Raw genomic sequence first — 20633 nt, forward strand, 5'->3', positions numbered from 1 at the left:
ATTCCAGATGCTAATGAACATGTCTAAAAAAGGTTAATTCCACGAATAATTAAAGAAATTCATAATAAAGCACTTTCCTTACCAAATAAGCAAAATGGGTTTTTTGGTTTTGTTTCTGTTCATTTGTTCTTTGTTTTACAAATGGTAATATTCAATAGTCTTGGATTTTTTAAAAGTTTTTTCTTTCTAAGTGTGAAGTCTTTTTTTGCAATCAATAGTCAGTCCATACTTGGGTATTAAATGATGCCCATCTTCTGAAGAACGTTTTATATTTTTTATGGGAAAAAAATAAGCACATCAATCAAGGGAAAAAGTACAAGTTCAATACTTTATGTAATGTTTCTATTGACTTCATTTTTTTTCTTGCATAAATGTATCTTTATTTTTGATCTCCAGTTGGCAGAGGTTCAAGTGATCTTAAGTCCCTCTTATACTGAAGATTTCCCTATCAATCCAACTGTAAACTAGCAGTTAAATATTAATTGTGGTATGTTACAAATGAATGTATGAAACTGTATAGATAGAATGATGTGTACAGAAATAGCAGTGAGATGAACATCCATGTGCATTTCACCCAGGGAAAGAAATAGAACTTTACTCCACTCCAGAAGCCCCCTATGAGCCTGATCACATCTCCACCTTCATACTCTCCTGCCCTAATTGAGTACTATTCAAAATTTTGTATGAAACATATTATTTTGTTTTTCTTTGTAGTTTTTCGTCACTTATGAATATATCGATAAACAATACATGGTTTAGTTTTGTCTCTTTTTATATAGACTTTATATAAATGGAATCAGATGGACAGTTGGGTTGTTTGTATTTTGCTGCTGTGAATTATGCTGCTATAAACATTCCTTTGCATGTCCCTTGGTGCACATGAGCAAGAGTTTATTGTTTTGGTCCTAGACCTTAAGATACGTCTCCAGCAGAAGAATTGCTGGGTCATACAGGGGCAAATGCTCACCTTTACTAGGTAAACCAATCTGTGTGCCAAGGTCCCCAGCAGTATATGAGCATTCACCTAGCAACACATCCTTGTTAACGCTTGGTGTTTTCTGAGTTAAAATTTTGCCAGGCGGGTCGGTATAATTTTAATATGCATTTTCTTGATTACTTATAAAGCTAAATATCATTTCATTCTTAAAATTATTATGATTTTTGCCCCCTTTCCTATTGGGTTATTTCCTCTTTTTGAGAAATGATTTAGTTGTCATCACAAGAAAAACATTTTTTTGTAACTGTGTATGGTGACTGATGTTAAATAGACTTACTGTGGCAATCATTTCACAATATAAATATCAAATAATTATTTTGTACACCTGAAACTAATATAATGTTATATGTCAGTTATACCTCAGTTAAAAAAAGAAAATTGATTTGAAGGAGTTCCTTCTATATTCTAGATACTTACTAACCCTTTGTTGATCATGTGTTACAAATATCTTCTCCCAGTTTGTCCTGTATCGTTTCACTTTCCTCGTGGTATCTTTTCATGAACAGAAGTTTTTAGTTTAGTTTTGTTTTTTTAAATTTATTTATTTATTTGTGTCGTTATTTATTTATTTATTTTTGGCAGTGTTGGGTCTTCACTGCGGTGAGCGGGCTTTTCATTGCAGTGGCCTCTCTTTGTTGCGGAACACGGGCTCCAGGCACGCGGGCTTCAGCAGTCGTGGCTCGCGGGCTCTAGAGCGCAGGCTCAGTAGTTGTGGCGCACGGGCTCAGTTGCTCCGCGGCACGTGGGATCTTCCCGGACCAGGGCTCGAACCCGTGTCCCCTGCATTGGCAGGTGGATTCTCAACCACTGCGCCACCAGGGAAGTCCCCTAGAAGTTTTTAGTTTCTATACAGTCAGGTTTATCAATCTATTTTTCTTTACAGTGAATGCTTTTTTGTATCTTTTTAAAAAATCCTTTCCTACAAGGTCAGAAAAGCATTCTCCTATATTGTCTCCTGAGAATGTTATAGTCTTGCCCTTTCCATTTAGGTCCTTAATCTACCTGGAATTAGTTTGTGTATGTATTGTAAGAGATAGAGTTTTGATTTCATTTTTTTCAATAGATGTACAATTATCCCAGCACCTTTTATTTTATTTGAAGTTTTGAATTTTATTTTTTTATACAGCAGGTTCTTATTAGTTATCCATTTTATATATATCAGTGTATATATGTCAATTCCAATCTCCCAGTTCATCCCACCACCACCCCCACCCCCCACCGCTTCCAGCACCTTTTATTGAACAGCTTGTTTTTTCCCCATTGGCCTTTGATGATGATGGTGATGATGGTGGTGGTGGTGATGTTGGTGATGATGATGCCAGTATTCACACTTACTGAGGGCTTACCGTGTACCAAGCAGTGTTCTAAGCATGAGATAACTTATTGAAACCTTACAGTAACCCTACAAATAGATCCTGCTATTATGCCCATTTTTTTAGACAAGAAGCAGAAACACAGAGAAGTTAAGTAACTTGCTCCGTGTGACATAGCTGGTATGTCAAAGAGCCAGAGTTCAAACCAATTCATTCTAGCTCCAGACCCCAGGTCCTGCCATCAGGTTCTCTGTCTTTTCTATACGGCTACCTGTTTTCTATACAAAGTCTTTTTTGGCATGGGTCTGTTCCTGGCCTTTCTGTTCTTTGCATTCACCTATTTTTCTGTCCCTGGCCAATACCACACAGCCTCTTAATTAACTTCATAATAAGTCAATATCCGGTGTGGCTAGTACCCACCCCTGCCTTGTTCTTCAAGAGTGTTTTTGGCTATTGATTTAGCTTTTCAACTCCTTTTTTTAAAATTTATTTATTTTTTACCTTTGGCTGCATTGGGTCTTCGTTGCTGCACGTGGGCTTTCTCTAGTTGCGGGCAAGCGGGGTCTACTCTTTGTTGCGGTGCGCGGACTTCTCACTGCAGTAGCTTCTCTTTGTTGTGGAACACAGGCTCTAGGCGTGCAGGCTTCAGTAGTTGTGGCACTTGGGCTCCGTAGTTGTGGCTTGTGGGCTCTAGAGCGCAGGCTCAGTAGTTGTGGCACAGGGGCTTAGTAGCTCCGTGGCATGTGGGATCTTCCCGGACCAGGGCTCGAACGCATGTCCCCTGCATTGGCAGGAGGATTCTTAACCACTGCGCCCCCAGGGAAGTCCCTCAACTCCTTTTAATCTTTGAATTATATTCTCCAAAAACTTGTGGAGATCTTAATTGAACCTGCATTGGATCTATAGATAATTTGGGGGAGATTTGATACATTTACAGTATAGAACCTTCCAATCCATGAACATGGCTTGTATCTCTCCACTTATTCTGGTTTTCTTTAATGTCTCTTAAGAAAGTTTTATCATTTTCTCCATGACGGTCTCACACATTTTCTGTTAAGTTCATTTCGATCTACTTGCAACTTTTCATGCTATTGTAAATGAAATTGTTTCTAAAATTTCATGTTCTGTTTGTTGCTGGTTTATAGAAAAGCAATTGTGTCCTGTATGTTGATTTTATATCCAGCAATCATGTTAAACTCTTAATTCTAAAAAATTATCACTGGATTCTTTTGTCTATGCTACATAGTTAATCATATAATCCGTGAATGACGCATTTCTTCCTTTCCAATCCTTGTACCTTTTATTTTTCCTATCTTGTCTTATTGAGCAACTTATTTCCCCAAATTACGTTCAACATCTATTGATATTATCCAAAACCTTTGGAGCCAGATGTGTTTGGAATTTCAGCTTTTTTAGAATTTAGAAAGGGGACTTCCTGTAACTAGGAGGAGGAAGCATCACTGATGTGCTGGGAATGGCAGAAACAAGAGATGAAAAACATCTGGCTCTTTAATGAAATTACTGACCATCAACACCAATCCTGGAATATCGCTGCCTCTGGACTCTTTGTAATGTGAGATAGTATGTGTCCTTATCATCTAAGCCTCTTTGCTTTGTGTCTTTTGTTACTTTCAATCTAACCCACACCCCTTGTTTCTTTTCCAAAATTGCAAACATTCAACCATTTCTTACTGAGCGCTGACCATAGGCACTGGAATTATAGTGGAAACACTAGAGTTGTAGTGGGGGTTAAAATAAAAAGGCAGTGGGAGCCTGGAAGTATGGGACTCAATCTAGATGTGGGATTAGAGAAAGCCTTTCAGAGGAAGTGATGTTTAAACTGAAACAAGAAGGATCAGTAAAAGGCAGCTGGGCAAATCGGGGAGAGAGGGTGCAGTCCCAAGCACCACAGGTAGCTATGACCAAGTCAAGTTAAGAAGGGGAGGAGTTTGATAGGGAGGATAGTCTTTCTCAGAAGCCACCTGTAGATATCCCATACACCTCACTAGCCAGGGTGATGTCACATGTTCACGTCCTAGCTGCAAGGGAGATGGGAAAAGTGATCTTGTATCAGGAGAGCTGCTCGACCCACAGAACGGGGAGCAGGCAACTGCTTCGTTGCCAGCCAAGAGGGTCTGTTCCAAGGGATATCTTACAGAACCAGGGGCTGGAAGAACAGGCCAGTCTCCCAAAGGACTTGAGTCAGCCAGTGGAAAGCTCGCCATACACCCATTTTGAATGCCCAGAGTAATGTTGTCTGGCATCTCTGCTTTATTCTCCGTCTCTGCAGACTCACGTTTTTTTCTCTAACTTCTCACAGGAACAATTTTCACCTCTTACCTCCAGCACCTATTTCCAGAGACTTTCTGATGGGTCCAAGCTAGCCTGTCATGTGGGTACTTTGGGTCAGATGCTGGGTTGTGGCAGCGGGATTGAGACTTCGTATCCCCTGTCTTGGAAAGGGACAGCCTGTATTTGCTTAACCTTCTTTACTTAAAATTGGAAGTGAGTAAATTGCTAAGTGTTTAGATAATCTTTTTCATCGACGTTAACTAAGTTTCAGGTGCCAGGGCTTAAAAAAATGTTTCCCTGTGATATTTCTATAATATTTTGCCCAACGCCCCACACACACCTGGAAATATTTTTATAGAGTTTAGAAATAAGTCAGACTTCTAAAATCTGGCTTTTCCTTTTCATTAAAAATTTACTTGCTCTTCATTAATTAATTTGCTCTTCATTAGTCTTTGGACTGCCTTCAAAGTTCTTCCTGGTATTTAGAGTGTGGTTTCCTCCTCTTCCTCTCCTTCTTTTCTTCTGCCCTTGGGTTGGTCTTGAACATGATTCCTGGAGGAGAGAATCACCCATGGAGGCCAGTGTGGGCTGTTTGAGAGGTACAGTGAGTTCTCCAGGGCTCAGAGGAATGCTGGACAGCTGGAGGAGGGGAAGGGAACTGAACTCTTGCACCTGCTGATGGAGCAGGCTCGGGAAAGGAACCAGTTCATATGTAGACAACCTTCAATGTTCCAAGCTGATGCACAGAAACCAGGAAATGAATGAGGAGATTCCGTGCCAGGTTGAAGCCAGACAGTAACGATTCTGGGTGTTTGTGTTACAGATGTTCATCTTACAGTCGTGAGTTGACTAAGCAAAGCCCCTCTTGTGTGCCGTCACAATGAGACAGAGCGTTTTTTCTTATAAAGAGCAAGATCTTGTTCTCTGACTAGTTTCTATCTTCAATTAGCATTGATTCAGCCCACTACTTACAAGCTAGACCCAGCTTTCTGAAACTAGTTTTTATAGCTTCATCATCCTTTTTTCCTTCTTTCTTTCTTCCTTCCTTTCTTTCTTTCTTTGAAGTATAGTTGATTTACAATGTTGTGTTTCAGGTGTACAGCAAAGTGAATCAGTTGTACAGCAAAGTGAATCAGTTGTACATGTACATATATCCACTCTTTTTTAGATTCTTTTCCCATATACATCATTGTGGAGTACTGAGTAGAGTTCCCTGTGCTATACAGTAGGTCCTTGTTGTTTATCTACTTTATATACAGTAGTGTGTTTCTGTTAATCCAAAACTCCCTAATTTATCCCTCCCCCCTGACCCCATCATCCTTAATTCTTCGCCTCCTCTGCTTAAGGTATTTGATAATGCCTATCTGGAAAAATACTGTTAAAAGTATCATTTACAAAGTTAGTGGGTTTGTTTGTTTGTTTTAATGAAAGAAAGTAAGCGCTCTTTGAAATATTTTTTTCTTGAAAATCTTATCCTTTGCAGTCTCTTTCACTCAGTCTGTTTGGGGCAGTTACAGATGTTTGTTTGTTGCTTTTACTGTATCCAAAGGAGCAGAGATGGGGGTGGAAAGTGACTAAGGTGTTCTAAGAACATTGAAATAGACCAGAAACTCATTGTGGCTTCTTTTTTTTTTTTTTTTTTTTTTTTTAATTTTACTTTATCGATCTTTGGCTGCGTTGGGTCTTCGTTGCTGTGCGCAGGCTTTCTCTAGTTGCAGCAAGCGGGGGCTACTCTTTGTTGCAGTGTGTGGGCTTCTCATCGCGGTGGCTTCTCTTGTTGTGGAGCACGGGCTCTAGGCACGTGGGCTTCAGTAGTTGTGGCACTCGGGCTCCGTAGTTGTGGCTCACGGACTCTAGAGCGCAGGCTCAGTAGTTGTGACACACGGGCTTAGCTGCTCCGCAGCATGTGGGATCTTCCTGGACCAGGGCTCAAACCCGTGTCCCCTGTATTGACAGGCAGATTCTTAACCACTGCGCCACCAGGGAAGTCCCCATTGTGGCTTCTTAAAGGAATACGTTCCATAGCAATTTCCCCTCCAAATCTCATCTGCTTGGACTCTGGGAGAGTCAAAATTCTGGTGCTTTTTCTCCATGTTATGGTTGTTACCTTCTCTTTTCATTTCAGGATGCAATGTAAAATCGCATCACGTTTGGCTGAGGGCACCCCACATTCATTAGCCCCAAGTCTTCTGCTTTCTGGGGCCTCTCATTTGTTGTACATCCCACATTAGCCTCTTTATTGTCCTTTTTACACAATACAATTATCGTTAGAAAAATTCCAAAATGCAGCTTTTCATGTTCTGTGCGCCTTTCCACATTCTTCATGTCGCTAACTTCATCCATATGCTGTTGCCTCAGACTTCAGCGAAAGTTTTTTTTTTTTTGACTCATACATATATTTTCATCTTGTGTTTGTATATGTCCTTACCTCTCATGTTTCCAATGCAATGGCTGGAAAGAACCATGAACATGGACTAATTCTTTAATATTTTCATTTTCACAACAGAAAGAGTGTTCGATGGTGACTCGTTACAGCAAATATACCTGAATTTGTATACCCATTTTTATGACATGTTGTAGACTTGCTTTTTAAAGAGATTCTGAGTTCAGGAAAACCTTTCATTTTGCGTGCATTCCCTTCCTAATTAAAATCCATTGTACTAACTTGACTGTCCAGCCATGACCCTATGATATCAGAGCCCCTATTTTGTCAATTATGTCACAGGCTCTTGCTTGAGTAGGCATTTTCAACCCAAGGCGCACACCACACTAATTCACAGGACCCGTTTCAGAATCAGTAGATGTACTGTGTATATGGTTTGACAGAATCTGCCTCTACTTGTATTGCCAAAACACAAGGATTTCTGGCTGCTTGAAAGAAACACTCTAATGCTGCCTTTCACATTTTATCTACTTTGGTCAAACATTGAAGTCACTTTGGGTAATGGTTTTTCGTCACTTTTAAGGTTTGACAACTTTTATGTTGAACCTATATTTGGGGGTATTTCTGCTTTTAATGTAATGTATGAGGACAAGTCTTCTTTTGTCCATGAAAATGAATTGAAGTCTTTGTTAAACATTCAAGAAATAGAATTGCAGGTGCTATTTGGGATGACACATTTTTGTTTATTAAGTTTTTAAAAATTAATTAATTTGGCTGCATCGGGTCTTAGTTGCAGCACATGGGATCTTCACTGCGGCGCACGGGCGTCTTGCTAGTTGTGGTGCGCGGGCTCAGTAGTTGCGGTGCGAGGACTTAGTTGCCCTGCGGCATGTGGGATCTTCATTCCCTGACAGGGATCGGACCGTGTCCCCTTCATCGGAAGGTGGATTCTTAACCACTGGACCACCAGGGAGGTCCCTTGTTTATAAAGTTTTATAAAACTTTTTTTGTTCCTGTAGATGCAGCCACTTGACTCTTCAGACTCAAATAGATTTTTTAAAACTTTTTTTTTTTTTTTTTTTTTTTTGCGGTACGCGGGCCTCTCACTGTTGTGGCCTCTCCCGTTGCGGAGCACAGGCTCCGGACGCGCAGGCTCAGCGGCCATGGCTCACGGGCCCAGCCGCTTCACGGCATGTGGGATCCTCCCGGCCTGGGGCACGAACCCGTGTCCCCTGCATCGGCAGGCGGACTCTCAACCACTGCGCCACCAGGGAAGCCCTTAAAACATTTTTTTTTAAATTTATTTGGTTGCACCGGGTCTTAGTTGCAGCACGTGGGCTCCTTAGTTGTGGCATGCAAACTCTTAGTTGCGGCATGCGTATGGGATCTCATTCCCTGACCAGGGATTGAACCTGAGGCCCCTGCATTGGGAGTGTGGAGTCTTACCCACTGACTGCACCACCAGGGACGTCCCTAAAAACACTTTAAATGGAGGTTTTGTTACATTTACTGAGGATAAATCTATGCCTTCTGACACTCTTATTTTTTAATTTTTATTTTATATTGAAGTATAGTTGATTAACAATGTTGTGTTAGTTTCAGGTGTACAGCAAAGTGATTCAGTTATACATATACCTGTATCTATTCTTTTTCAAATTCCTTCTGACACTCTTCCCTCAAAGAGAAGAGGAAGCCAACACCAGTAATTACATTCCAAGCGATTCTGTTGAAATGGAGCCATTTAAGGTCTGCCACTTTATAAAGTGCCCAAGTCCTTAGGAAAGTGGATTTTTACAGAATTAGAGTATCCTAACATGGTGGTTTGATAGCACAGATGGAAGTGCCCCAGTGATATGGTGGGGATAATTCCCTTCCCTGAGTAACTTGCTGCAGAGGGACGGATTTAAGTGGAGGAGAGCTACCCTTAGTATACCCTTCCTCTGAGTCTGAGCCATTTACACAGAGGTAACTTTAGCAACTTAGTTTCTTACTAGATTGGCTTTTGCCAGGGATTTTGAATGTATCTGTTTAGCATACTTTATTTATTTGGTTGTGCTGGGTCTTAGTTGCAGCAGGCGGGCTCCTTAGTTGTGGCAGGCGGGCTCCTCAGTTGTGGCATGCATGTGGGATCTAGTTCCCTGACCAGGGATCGAACCCAGGCCCCCTGCATTGGGAGCACAGAGTATTAACCACTGCGCCACCAGGGAAGTCCCTAGAATACTTCTTAATTACAGGAAGTATTGTGTTAAAAATTGACCTACACTTTGGAGAAAACTTCCTTGTGGCTGATTTGGTCTCCTCATCTTAAAGTAAATAGCTTTTGTGCATGTAGTTCCTGTGTTAGTTCTTTTGCATCATTTGAAAAAAAAAAATCAGATTTCAGAAGTCTTCCTAAATAACCAAGAATAATCATTGTATGCTGACCTACAGAGACCAGTCTCAACCCTGACTGATGGGTTTATATTGTAGATATATAGGAATGCAAAATTTGTTTGTATTCAGCTTCATGATTTTTTAAAAAATAAATTTATTTATTATTTTATTTTGGCTTCATTGGGTCTTCGTTGCTGCGCGTGGGCTTTCTCTAGTTGCAGTGAGCAGGGGCTACTCTTCATTGCTGTGCAAGGGCTTCTCTTTGCGGTGGCTTCTCTTGTTGCTGAGCACGGGCTCTAGGCGCATGGGCTTCAGTAGTTGTGGCACGCGGGCTCAGTAGTTGTGGTGCACGGGCTTAGTTGCTCTGTGGCATGTGGGATCTTCCTGGACCAGGGATCTAACCAGTGTCCCCTGCACTGGCAGGCGGATTCTTTTTTTTTTAATTTTTTTTTTTTTTTTTGGCAGGCGGATTCTTAACCACTGTGCGACCAGGGAAGTCCCAGCTTCATGATTTTTTAGAAACTGATGAAGATATAATGAGCCAAACAAATGCCAGAGTTCATGCTTATTTCGGTTCAATCTTCAGTGTATAAAGGAGCTTAGTCACAGTCTAGGACAGAAAACCACACCTGAAAAATAATACAGCAATTGTATGCTGATTAATACAATTGCAACTCATTTGTCTCTTCAGCTTACTCAGCCCCTTACAGCTGAAAGCTCCTGGCAGGAGCCTTTGGTTGGTTGGAATTCAGGGAGCAATGAGAATTTAAGAGGAGACTGTGGGGGAGGGGGAGATTCTGGAAAGGTACCTGTCAGGTTGTAACCAGCTACTTGGACACATCCATTTGCAGTCCTTTTGGCAATTTTGGAGTTACTTGTTGAGTGTATATATAGTATGCTCTTATAAATTAAACATTTTCCATTAGCTCATACATTATCTGACTTTCTTCATCTTTGGCAATATGAAGCTTTCAAGTAGAAATTTTAGAGTATGTGTCATATGACAGTGGTTCCTAAAGTGTGGTCCCTGGACCTCTGGAGGTTCCAGAAACCCTCTCATGGAGTCCATGAGGTCAAACCTATTTTCATAATGATAGTTAAGACATTGTCTTTTTCACTGTGTTGGCATTTTTACTGATGGTACAAAAGCAGTGGTGGGTAAGATGGCTGGTGCCTTAGCAGGAATCAGGGTGGTGGCTCCAAACTGCAGTAGAAGTTACTGAATTCTTCACCATTAGTTGTTAAAAAAAAAAATCAGTTTTATTTTTAAATGTCCTTGATGAAACAGTAAAGATTATTAATTTTATTAAATCTCAACCTTTGAATATACATCATACATCTTTTTAATAGTGTGTGTGACAAGACAGACAGGAAGTATGCTTAAACCAAAATACTTAAGTGATTGTTTTGAGCTGGTCTAGCTGCTTTTATCATAGGACACCGTTTTTACTTCAAAGAACGATTGACAGACAAACACTTGAGCATTTGTCAAACATTTTCTCAAAAATGAATGAAGTGAGCCTGTCACCTCAAGGAAACAACTGACAACATTTGTTGCCAATGATAAAATTCCAGCTTTTAAAATTAGAATTTTGGAAATTGTATACATGGCACTGTGAGCTTGACAGTTTCCAAATATTTAAAGACTCATCAGATAAGATAGGTAGTGAAATAAACATGGAATTTTAAAATATTTTATACGGAAATGTGTCAACACTTGGAAGATCTGCATATATCAGTGTAATAATATTTTCCAAATGACCAATGCATAATGCATTCACGCATAGGTGAAAGCTCCATTCAAAGTGCAAGACAGACTAGTGCATTTTATTGTAACCAGTATGAAAGATTCATTGCCATGGTTTCAGATTTCACGTTGCAGCTAGCCTTTAAGAAACTACTATTTGTTAAGTTTGGGTGTGGTGTCAAATAAGAACATCTGCAATTACCTAGAAAAGGCGTTGAAATACTCCTCCGTTTTCTAACTACATATCTGTGTGAAGTTGTATTTTTTTGATGTACTTCCACCAAAGTAAAGACTCATAACAGACTAAATGTAAAAGAATATGAGAATCCAGCTGTCTTCTATTAAACCAGACATTAAAGAGATTTACAGAAATGTAAAACAGTGCCATTCTTCTCATTTTCTTTTTGTTTTGTTTTGGAAAGTAAAGTTCCTAAAAATAAACAAAAAATTAAAAATATATATATATGCTAGTTACATTAATATATAATGGATTTATTATTGTCTTTTTAAATGAATTGATAGGTATTTAAAAAATCTTTTAGTTTTTAATTTCTGATAGAGTAAATATTGATAGCTATAAACCATGTAAACAAAAGCTCTTTGGGGTCCTCAACGATTTTTAAAAAAATTTATTTATTTATTTATTTATTTATGGCTGCGTTGAGTCTTCGTTGCTGTGCGCGGTCTCTAGTTGCGGCGAGTGAGGTCTACTCTTTGTTGTGTTGCGCGGGCTTCTCATTGTGGTGGCTTTTCTTGTTGCGGAGCACGGGCTCTAGGCACGCGGGCTTCAGTAGTTGTGGCTTGTGGGCTCAGGAGTTGTAGCGCGTGGGCTCTAGAGCACAGGCTCAGTAGTTGTGGCACACGGGCTTAGTTGCTCCGCGGCATGTGGGATCTTCCCGGACCAGGGCTCGAACCCGTGTCCCCTGCATTGGCAGGTGAATTCTTAACCACTGCGCCACCAGGGAAGCCCTCCTCAACGATTTTTAAGAGGACAAAGGAGTCTTCAAAAGTGTCATCATGTGACATTAAACAGGAAGGGATGCATTTCTCTCTCTCTTTCTCTCCCTCTCCATTCCTCCCTCCCTCCCTGTCTTTAATTGAGGTATAATTCACAGATAATGGATAAGACTCATTTTTGATAATGGTACCACCCCCAAAGTAGCAAAGGCTATTTTTAAAAACACCACTTAAAATATTTGCTTACAAAAGAGTCTTTTTAAGATTTGGAGGTTTTTTTCCATTAAGTTTTCCACATTTTAGTCAAGAATGTAAGTGGGTTGATGATTAGTTTTTCATCTGTTTTGAATTTTCTCGTAGCTGCTGTCAAGAAAGTCCATGTTGTGGCCATCCATGTGACAGCAGCAGTAGAGTCTGGCGTCATTGGAGATGTTTTAATGTAGCATAAAAAAGAACTATGCTGTATTCACAAGCAAGTACTAGTTTATGTGTTACTGAGTCAGGTTTTTTATTATTAATATCTTCTATCTCACTTGGACCCTGTTATTTTAGTAAGTGCTTTATTATAGCTTCCAGAATGTTCTTGAATACAGATAACTTTATTGGAAACATATTGTTGGTTTGAGGCCTGTAATTTTTAAGGTGGACTCAATTCAAATGTAGATTTTTTTAAAAAAGTGTTTTGATCTCAAAAGCTGTTGCTTTATATTATACATATTAGGGCTAAAAAGAATTGCAAAGTAATATAATAAGGAAAAATACGAACTTAGGTTGTTAGCAGGACAAGGGTGAAATCTAAGAGCAGACTATCTTAGTAAGCCTTCAAGGAAACACCTATAAACATCTATAGATGTTTATAACATCTATAAACATCTGCAACTGCTAAAAATAGTAAGGCTCTGGAGATAGGAAATTATACAGAGAGAGGGTTCTCAAATGGAGGGAAGTGTGTGAAAAGGAATTTTCAATAAATAAGGTCAATATGAAACTATATTAACAAAGGGTTACTGATTAGCAGAGAGCTTTAAAGAAGACTTGCTCTAATTAACTAGGAATGATTGTAATCATACTTGAACTGTTTGTATATTTGCTCTCTCAAGTAGTTTAAAGAGATCTAGTCTTGTTTACACTATAAATTTGCCTGACAACCCTTGACCTTATAGGTAACATAAATAAATAACATTCTTGAGCAGTGTTTCTTTTTTTTTTTTTTTTTGAGCAGTGTTTCTTGAAATGAAATCTCAGAGTTTGTGGAATATGTTATTGAGGACCAAGAATCAATGAAAATCTTAAATGGTCTCTGATTTTTTATGATAATATTAGAAATTATTAGGTATAAAGGTAAACATTGTACAGTGATTACTTTCAATTAGAAAATATTCTTGTAAAAGAAAGCCTGAATTTCTTTTCTTTTTCTTTTTTTTTTTTTTTTTTGCGGTACGCGGGCCTCTCACTGTTGTGGCCTCTCCCGTTGCGGAGCAACAGGCTCCGGACGCGCAGGCTCAGCGGCCATGGCTCAGGGGCCCAGCCGCTCTGCGGCATGTGGGATCTTCCGGGACGGGGGCACGAACCCGTGTCGCCTGCATCGGCAGGCAGACTCTCAACCACTGCGCCACCAGGGAAGCCCCTGAATTTCTTAAGTTGAGGTTTCTCAAACTGTTCTGTGGGCCTGGGCGGGAGTAAGGTTGAGGAAATTATTTTTCTTCAGAAGAGGGTTTCTCTTGTGTAGCTTGCAGGATCTTAGTTCCCCGACCAGGGATGGAACCCATGCCCCCTGCAGTGGAAGCGCAGAATCCTAAGCAGTGGACCGCCAGGGAATTCCCAGGGTTTCTCAAGTTTGAGAAAAAAAGTGTCTTGACTCTGCTACCCTCCTGCTCTAAGTCAAGTATATGGAACATTTTCTCATGTTACAGTTTGCACTGCTTTGAATGGAAAATAGAATCAAAGCACAATGATAGATTTAAAATTGAAGATGCTGGATCTAAAAAATAAGCTGAAGGACGATGCAAAATGTATATTGTAAGATTGCACACGCCTGGGATAGGGTTACATGGTGGCTTTGTGTTTTTGTACTTGGCTTGGCATTTTTCCGTCTTACATGATCCTCACGACCGATTTCTCAAATTAGGCAGGGATTCTATCTTCATCTTGTAGGTGGATGACTAAAACCTTGAGATGTTCCATGGCCTTTCTCTGCGAAGTCCCAGAGCTGGGGCTAGAACCTCATCCTCTGTTACTGTTACCTCTCATGAGCAGACTTTCACCTTTGCAACTTCTCTCTTCCCCAATGTTGTGCTAACACCCCACCTTCGTAGGTCTTTCTGGGCTCTCCTCCCTGGGTTTGGCCCTCTTTATGAATTCAGTGCAGAGCTGCAGCCGACTCTGGGGTTCTGATCCTTGGCTATTGTTTCAGATCTACCAGCTCCCTGGCCTCCGTCCTTGAGCCCTGAATACATCTGTGTTTCCAACTCTCTTCTGGACATGTCAGTCCCTGACTCCACATGTCACTTCACCCCAAACTGCTGCCCCTCCGCCTGTGTACTCACAGGAAACAGAACCAAGGAGTCGCCTTAGAATCCTCCCCTATCCTGCATATCCCTTCCAGCCTCCCCATCCAGTCACTAAGACTGCTGATTCTTTGTTCATGGTCTATAAAATCCTCCCCTCTGCTCCCAGTTTCTCTGCTTAGGATATTGAACAGTCCCCTGACATCCAGCTCCTGGTGATGCTAAACGTGTCTTAGGTGTGCCACTCCCTTTGCGAACCCTTCAGTGGCTCACTTGTGCCCACCAGAGAGTCTAGACACCTTAACTCGGCATTCAAGGCCCTGGGTGATCAGGCCCGGACCCTCTAGTCCCGTCACCCACCACCACTCATTCCCTTGTGCCCTACCCCCACCTTGAGCTCCAGCAGGACTGGTCCCCCTGATTCCTGGGCCTCTCCCTGCCTTTGCATTAGGGGTGGCTGGAATACCTACCCGCTCCCTTCCAGACTAGGAATCTTGAGGCAGCCTGTACATCGTGGCTATAATTCTCTTCTTTCTTGTTCCCCAGCCCCAATCACCATTCCTGGCAAATAGTGTAGGCTTGATGCATGGTTGAATGTTGGAATGAAATCCGCATGAGTCATTTGTTTGAAGAAAGCAAGTATTTTGTAACTCTTCTCCCTGCCATTTCCTTGCCTCAAATTTCAGTGAGCTTATCCTGAATGCTAACTCAGAGATAACAGTTAAGGTGCTAATAGTGTGACTGAGTTGACACGGGAGTGTGTTTCATCTCTCAGTTTTTGGTATCTGCAGAAGACACTTTGCTTTGCTCTAGGACATTAAATACATCCAAACACCATGTTTCTAACAGGAATAGGGGACGTGAACAGAGGGGTCAGAGTTCAATATCTCAGGCAGTTTTCAAACCAAATTTGGTAATGTTGATTTAAAATTTGCTCAGCGAAAAAGCACCCAAGTACAATCATGGAAAATGTTAGAACTGCTTTCTACGTACTGATTTATTGTTGAGAATTGTTCACTGAAGTTACGTTAATCACAGAGAAAGATTACAAGCTCTCCCTTTGTTTTTTATTAACAGGATCAATTTGACAACTTAGAAAAACACACACAGTGGGGAATTGATATTCTTGAGAAATACATCAAATTTGTAAAGGAAAGGACAGAGATTGAACTCAGCTATGCAAAGCAACTCAGGTAAGTTGATATTGAGAAAGGTTGTTTGTTAACTGCAGAATGGATGTAAAGATAATTTATATCCTCATTTTATACTATAAATGTATAATCCTTTAAATATTTATTTTCCCTTTTCATGTAAGCTTATATTTCAGTAGAAGCAGTTGTTTTTTTTAATATTGAAAATTATTTTTTAGAGGACAGTAAACATAAAAACCAAGTTATTGCTTTTAGGCTCTGTTTCTTTTTTTTTTAATTTTTAAATTTAATTTAATTTATTTTTTTATACAGTAGGTTCTTATTGGTCATCAATTTTATACACATCAGTGTATACATGTCAATCCCAGTCGCCCAATTCAGCACACCACCATCCCCACCCCCCCGTGGCTTTCCCCGCTTAGTGTCCATACATTTGTTCTCTACATCTGGGTCTCAAATTCTACCCTGCAGACCGGTTCATCTGTACCACTTTTCTAGGTTCCACATACATGCGTTAATATACGATATTTGTTTTTCTCTTTCTGACTTACTTCACTCTGTATGACAGTCTCTAGATCCATCCACGTCTCAACAAATGACTCAATTTCATTCCTTTTTATGGCTGAGTAACAGTCCATTGTATATATGTACCACAACTTCTTTATCCATTCGTCTGTTGATGGGCATTTAGGTTGCTTCCATGACCTGGCTATTGTAAATAGTGCTGCAATGAACATTGGGGTGCATGTGTCTTTTTGAATTATGGTTTTCTCAGGGCATATGCCCAGTAGTGGGATTGCTGGATCATATGGTAATTCTATTTTTAGTTTTTTAAGGAACCTCCATACTATTCTCCATAGTGGCTGTATCAATTTACATTCCCACCAACAGTGCAAGAGGGTTCCCTTTTCTCCACACCCTCTCCAGCATTTGTTGTTTGTAGATTTTCTGATGATGCCCATTCTAACTGGTGTGAGGTGATACCTCATTGTAGTTTTGATTTGCATTTCTCTAGTAATTAGTGATGTTGAGCAGCTTTTCATGTGCTTCTTGGCCATCTCTATGTCTTCTTTGGAGAAATGTCTGTTTAGGTCTTCTGCCCATTTTTGGATTGGGTTGTTTGTTTCTTTAATATTGAGCTGCATGAGCTGTTTATATATTTTGGAGATTAATCCTTTGTCTGTTGATTCATTTGCAAATATTTTCTCCCATTCTGAGGGTTGTCTTTCCATCTTGTTTATGGTTTCCTTTGCTGTGCAAAAGCTTTTAAGTTTCATTAGGTCTCATTTGTTTATTTTTGTTTTTATTTCCATTATTCTAAGAGGTGGATCAAAAAAGATCTTGCCGTGATTTATGCCAAAGAATGTTCCTCCTATGTTTTCCTGTAAGAGTTTTATAGTGTCTGGTCTTACATTTAGGTCTCAAATCCATTTTGAGTTTATCTTTGTGTATGGTGTTAGGGAGTGTTCTAATTTCATTCTTTTACATGTAGCTGTCCAGTTTTCCCAGCACCACTTATTGAAGAGACTGTCTTGTCTCCATTGTATATCCGTGCCTCCTTTGTCATAGATTAGTTGACCACAGGTGCGTGGGTTTATCTCTGGGCTTTCTATCTTGTTCCATTGATCTATGTTTCTGTTTTTGTGCCAGTACCATATTGTCTTGATTACTGTAGCTTTGTAGTATAGTCTGAAGTCAGGGAGTCTGATTCCTCCAGCTCTGTTTTTTTCCCTCAAGACTGCTTTGGCTATTCGGAATCTTTTGTGTCTCCATACAAATTTTAAGATTTTTTGTTCTAGTTCCATAAAAAATGCCATTGGTAATTTGATAGGGATTGAATTGAATCTGTAGATTGCTTTGGGTAGTATAGTCATTTTCACAATATTGATTCTTCCAAGCCAAGAACATGGTATATCTCTCCATCTGTTAGTATTATCTTTAATTTCTTTCATCAGTGTCTTATAGTTTTCTGCATACAGGTCTTTTGTCTCCCTAGGTAGGTTTATTCCTAGGTATTTTATTCTTTTTGTTGCAGTGGTAAACGGGAGTGTTTCCTTAATTTCTCTTGCAGATTTTTCATCATTAGTGGATAGGAATGCAAGAGATTTCTGTGCATTAATTTTGTATCCTGCAACTTTACCAAATTCATTGATTAGCTCTAGTAGTTTTCTGGTGGCATCTTTAGGATTCTCTATGTATAGTATCATGTCATCTGCAAACAGTGACAGTTTTACTTCTTATTTTCCAATTTGTATTCCTTTTATTTCTTTTTCTTCTCTGATTGCCGTGGCTAGGACTTCCAAAGCTATGTTGAGTAAGAGTGGTAAGAGTGGACATCCTTGTCTCGTTCCTGATCTTAGAGGAAATGCTTTCAGTTTTTCACCATTGAGAATGATGTTTGCTGTGGGTTCGTCGTATATGGCCTTTATTATGTTGAGGTAGGTTCCCTCTATGCCCACTTTCTTGAGAGTTTTTATCATAAATGGGTGTTGAATTTTGTCAGAAGCTTTTTCTTCATCTATTGAGATGATTATATGGTTTTTCACCTTCAATTTGTTAATATGGTTTATCACATTGATTGATTTGCCTATATTGAAGAATCCTTGCATCCCTGGGATAAGTCCCACTTGATCATGGTGTATGATCCTTTTAATGTGTTGTTGGATTCTGTTTGCTAGTATTTTGTTGAGGATTTTTGCATCTATATTCATAAGTGATATTGGTCTGTAATTTTCTTGTTTTGTAGTATCTTTGTCTGGTTTTGGTATCAGGGTGATGGTGACCTCATAGAATGAGTTTGGGAGTGTTCTTCCTCTGCAATTTTTTGGAAGAGCTTGAGAAGGATAGGTGTTAGCTCTTCTCTAAATGTTTGATAGAATTCACTGTGAAGCCATCTGGTCCTGGACTTTTGTTTGTTGGAAGATTTTTAATGACAGTCTCAATTTCAGTGCTTGTGATTGGTCTGTTTATATTTTCTATTTCTTCCTGGTTCAGTCTCGGAAGGTTGTGCATTTCTAAGAATTTGTCCATTTCTTCCAGGTTGTCCGTTTTGTTGGCATAGAGTTGCTTGTAGTAGTCTCTTATAATCCTTTGTATTTCTGCGGTGTCTGTTGTAACTTCTCCTTTTTCATTTCTAATTGTATTGATTTGAGTCCTCTCCCTCTTTTTCTTGATGAGTCTGGCTAATGGTTTATCAATTTTGTTTATCTTCTCAAAGAACCAGTTTTTAGTTTTATTGATCTTTGCTGTTGTTTTCTTTGTTTCTATTTCATTTATTTCTGCTCTGATCTTTATGATTTCTTTCCTTCGGCTAATTTTGGGTTTTGTTTGTTCTTTTTTCTCTAGTTCCTTTAGGTGTAAGGTTAGATTGTTTATTTGCGATTTTTCTTGTTTCTTGAGGTAGGCTTGTATAGCTATAAACTTCCCTCTTAGAACTGCTTTTGCTGCATCCCACAGGTTTTGGATCATCATGTTTTCATTGTCATTTGTCTCTAGGTATTTTTTGATATCCTCTTTGATTTCTTCAATGATCTCTTGGTTATTTAGTAACGTATTGTTTAGCCTCCATGTGTTTGTGTTTTTTATGGTTTTTTCCCTGCAATTCATTTCTAATCTCATAGCATTGTGGTCAGAAAAGATGCTTGATATGATTTCAGTTTTCTTAAATTTACCGAGGCTTGATTTGTGACCCAAGATGTGATCTATCCTGGAGAATGTTCCATGTGCACTTGAGAAGAAAGTGTAATCTGCTGTTTTTGGATGGAATGTCCTATAAATATCAATTAAATCTATCTGGTCTGTTGTGTCATTTAAAGCTTCTGTTTCCCTATTTATTTTCATTTTGGATAATCTGTCCGTTGGTGTAAGTGAGGTGTTAAAGTCCCCCACTATTATTGTGTTTCTGTCAATTTCCTCTTTTATAGCTGTTAGCAGTTGCCTTATGTATTGAGGTGCTCCTATGTTGGGTGCATATATATTTATAATTGTTATATCTTCTTCTTGGATTGATCCCTTGATCATTATGTAGTGTCCTTCCTTGTCTCTTGTAATATTCTTTATTTTAAAGTCTATTTTATCTGATACGAGTATTGCTACTCCAGCTTTCTTTTGATTTCCATTTGCATGGAATACCTTTTTCCATCCCCTCACTTTCAGTCTGTATGTGTCCCTAGGTCTGAAGTGGGTCTGTTCTAGGCAGCATATATATGGGTCTTGTTTTTGTATCCATTCAGCAAGCCAGTGTCTTTTGGCTGGAGCATTTAATCCATTCACATTTAAGGTAATTATCGATATGTATGTTCCTATGACCATTTTCTTAATTGTTTTTGGTTTGTTTTTATAGGTCCTTTTCTTCTCCTGTGTTTCCCACTTAGAGAAGTTCCTTTAGCATTTGTTGTAGAGCTGGTTTGGTGGTGCTGAATTCTCTTAGCTTTTGCTTGTCTGTAAAGCTTTTGATTTCTCCATTGAATCTGAATGAGATCCTTGCTGGGTAGAGTAATCTTGGTTGTAGGTTCTTCCCTTTCATCACTTGAAGTATATAATGCCACTCCCTTCTGGCTTGTAGAGTTTCTGCTGAGAAATCAGCTGTTAACCTTATGAGAGTTCCCTTGTATGTTATTTGTCGTTTTTCCCTTGCTGCTTTCAATAATTTTTCTTTGTCTTTAATTTTTTCCAATTTGATTACTATGTGTCTCGGCGTGTTTCTCCTTGGGTTTATCCTGTATGGGACTCGCTGTGTTTCCTGGACTTGGGTGGCTATTTCCTTTCCCATGTTAGGGAAGTTTTCGACTATAATCTCTTCAAATATTTTCTCTGGTCCTTTCTCTCTTTCTTCTTCTGGGACCCCTGTAATGCGAATGTTGTTGCGTTTAATGTTGTCCCAGAGATCTCTTAGGCTGTCTTCATTTCTTTTC

General features: G+C 39.5%; 1 protein-coding gene across 19 annotated transcripts in view; it reads left to right on the forward strand.

Annotated features, from left to right (window-relative positions):
* The window catches only part of FNBP1 (formin binding protein 1), a 146239-nt gene that overhangs the window by 33272 nt on the left and 92334 nt on the right, over positions 1 to 20633 (forward strand). For all 19 annotated transcript variants that reach the window (XM_060300306.1, XM_060300305.1, XM_060300303.1 and 16 more), the window contains one exon: positions 15647 to 15762. In XM_060300306.1, the coding sequence (XP_060156289.1) occupies positions 15647 to 15762 (116 nt within the window). The remainder of the gene's footprint in view (positions 1 to 15646; positions 15763 to 20633) is intronic.

This window comes from Globicephala melas, chromosome 6, assembly GCF_963455315.2.
Source record: "Globicephala melas chromosome 6, mGloMel1.2, whole genome shotgun sequence".
In the NCBI taxonomy this organism is placed as follows: Eukaryota; Metazoa; Chordata; class Mammalia; order Artiodactyla; family Delphinidae; genus Globicephala; species Globicephala melas.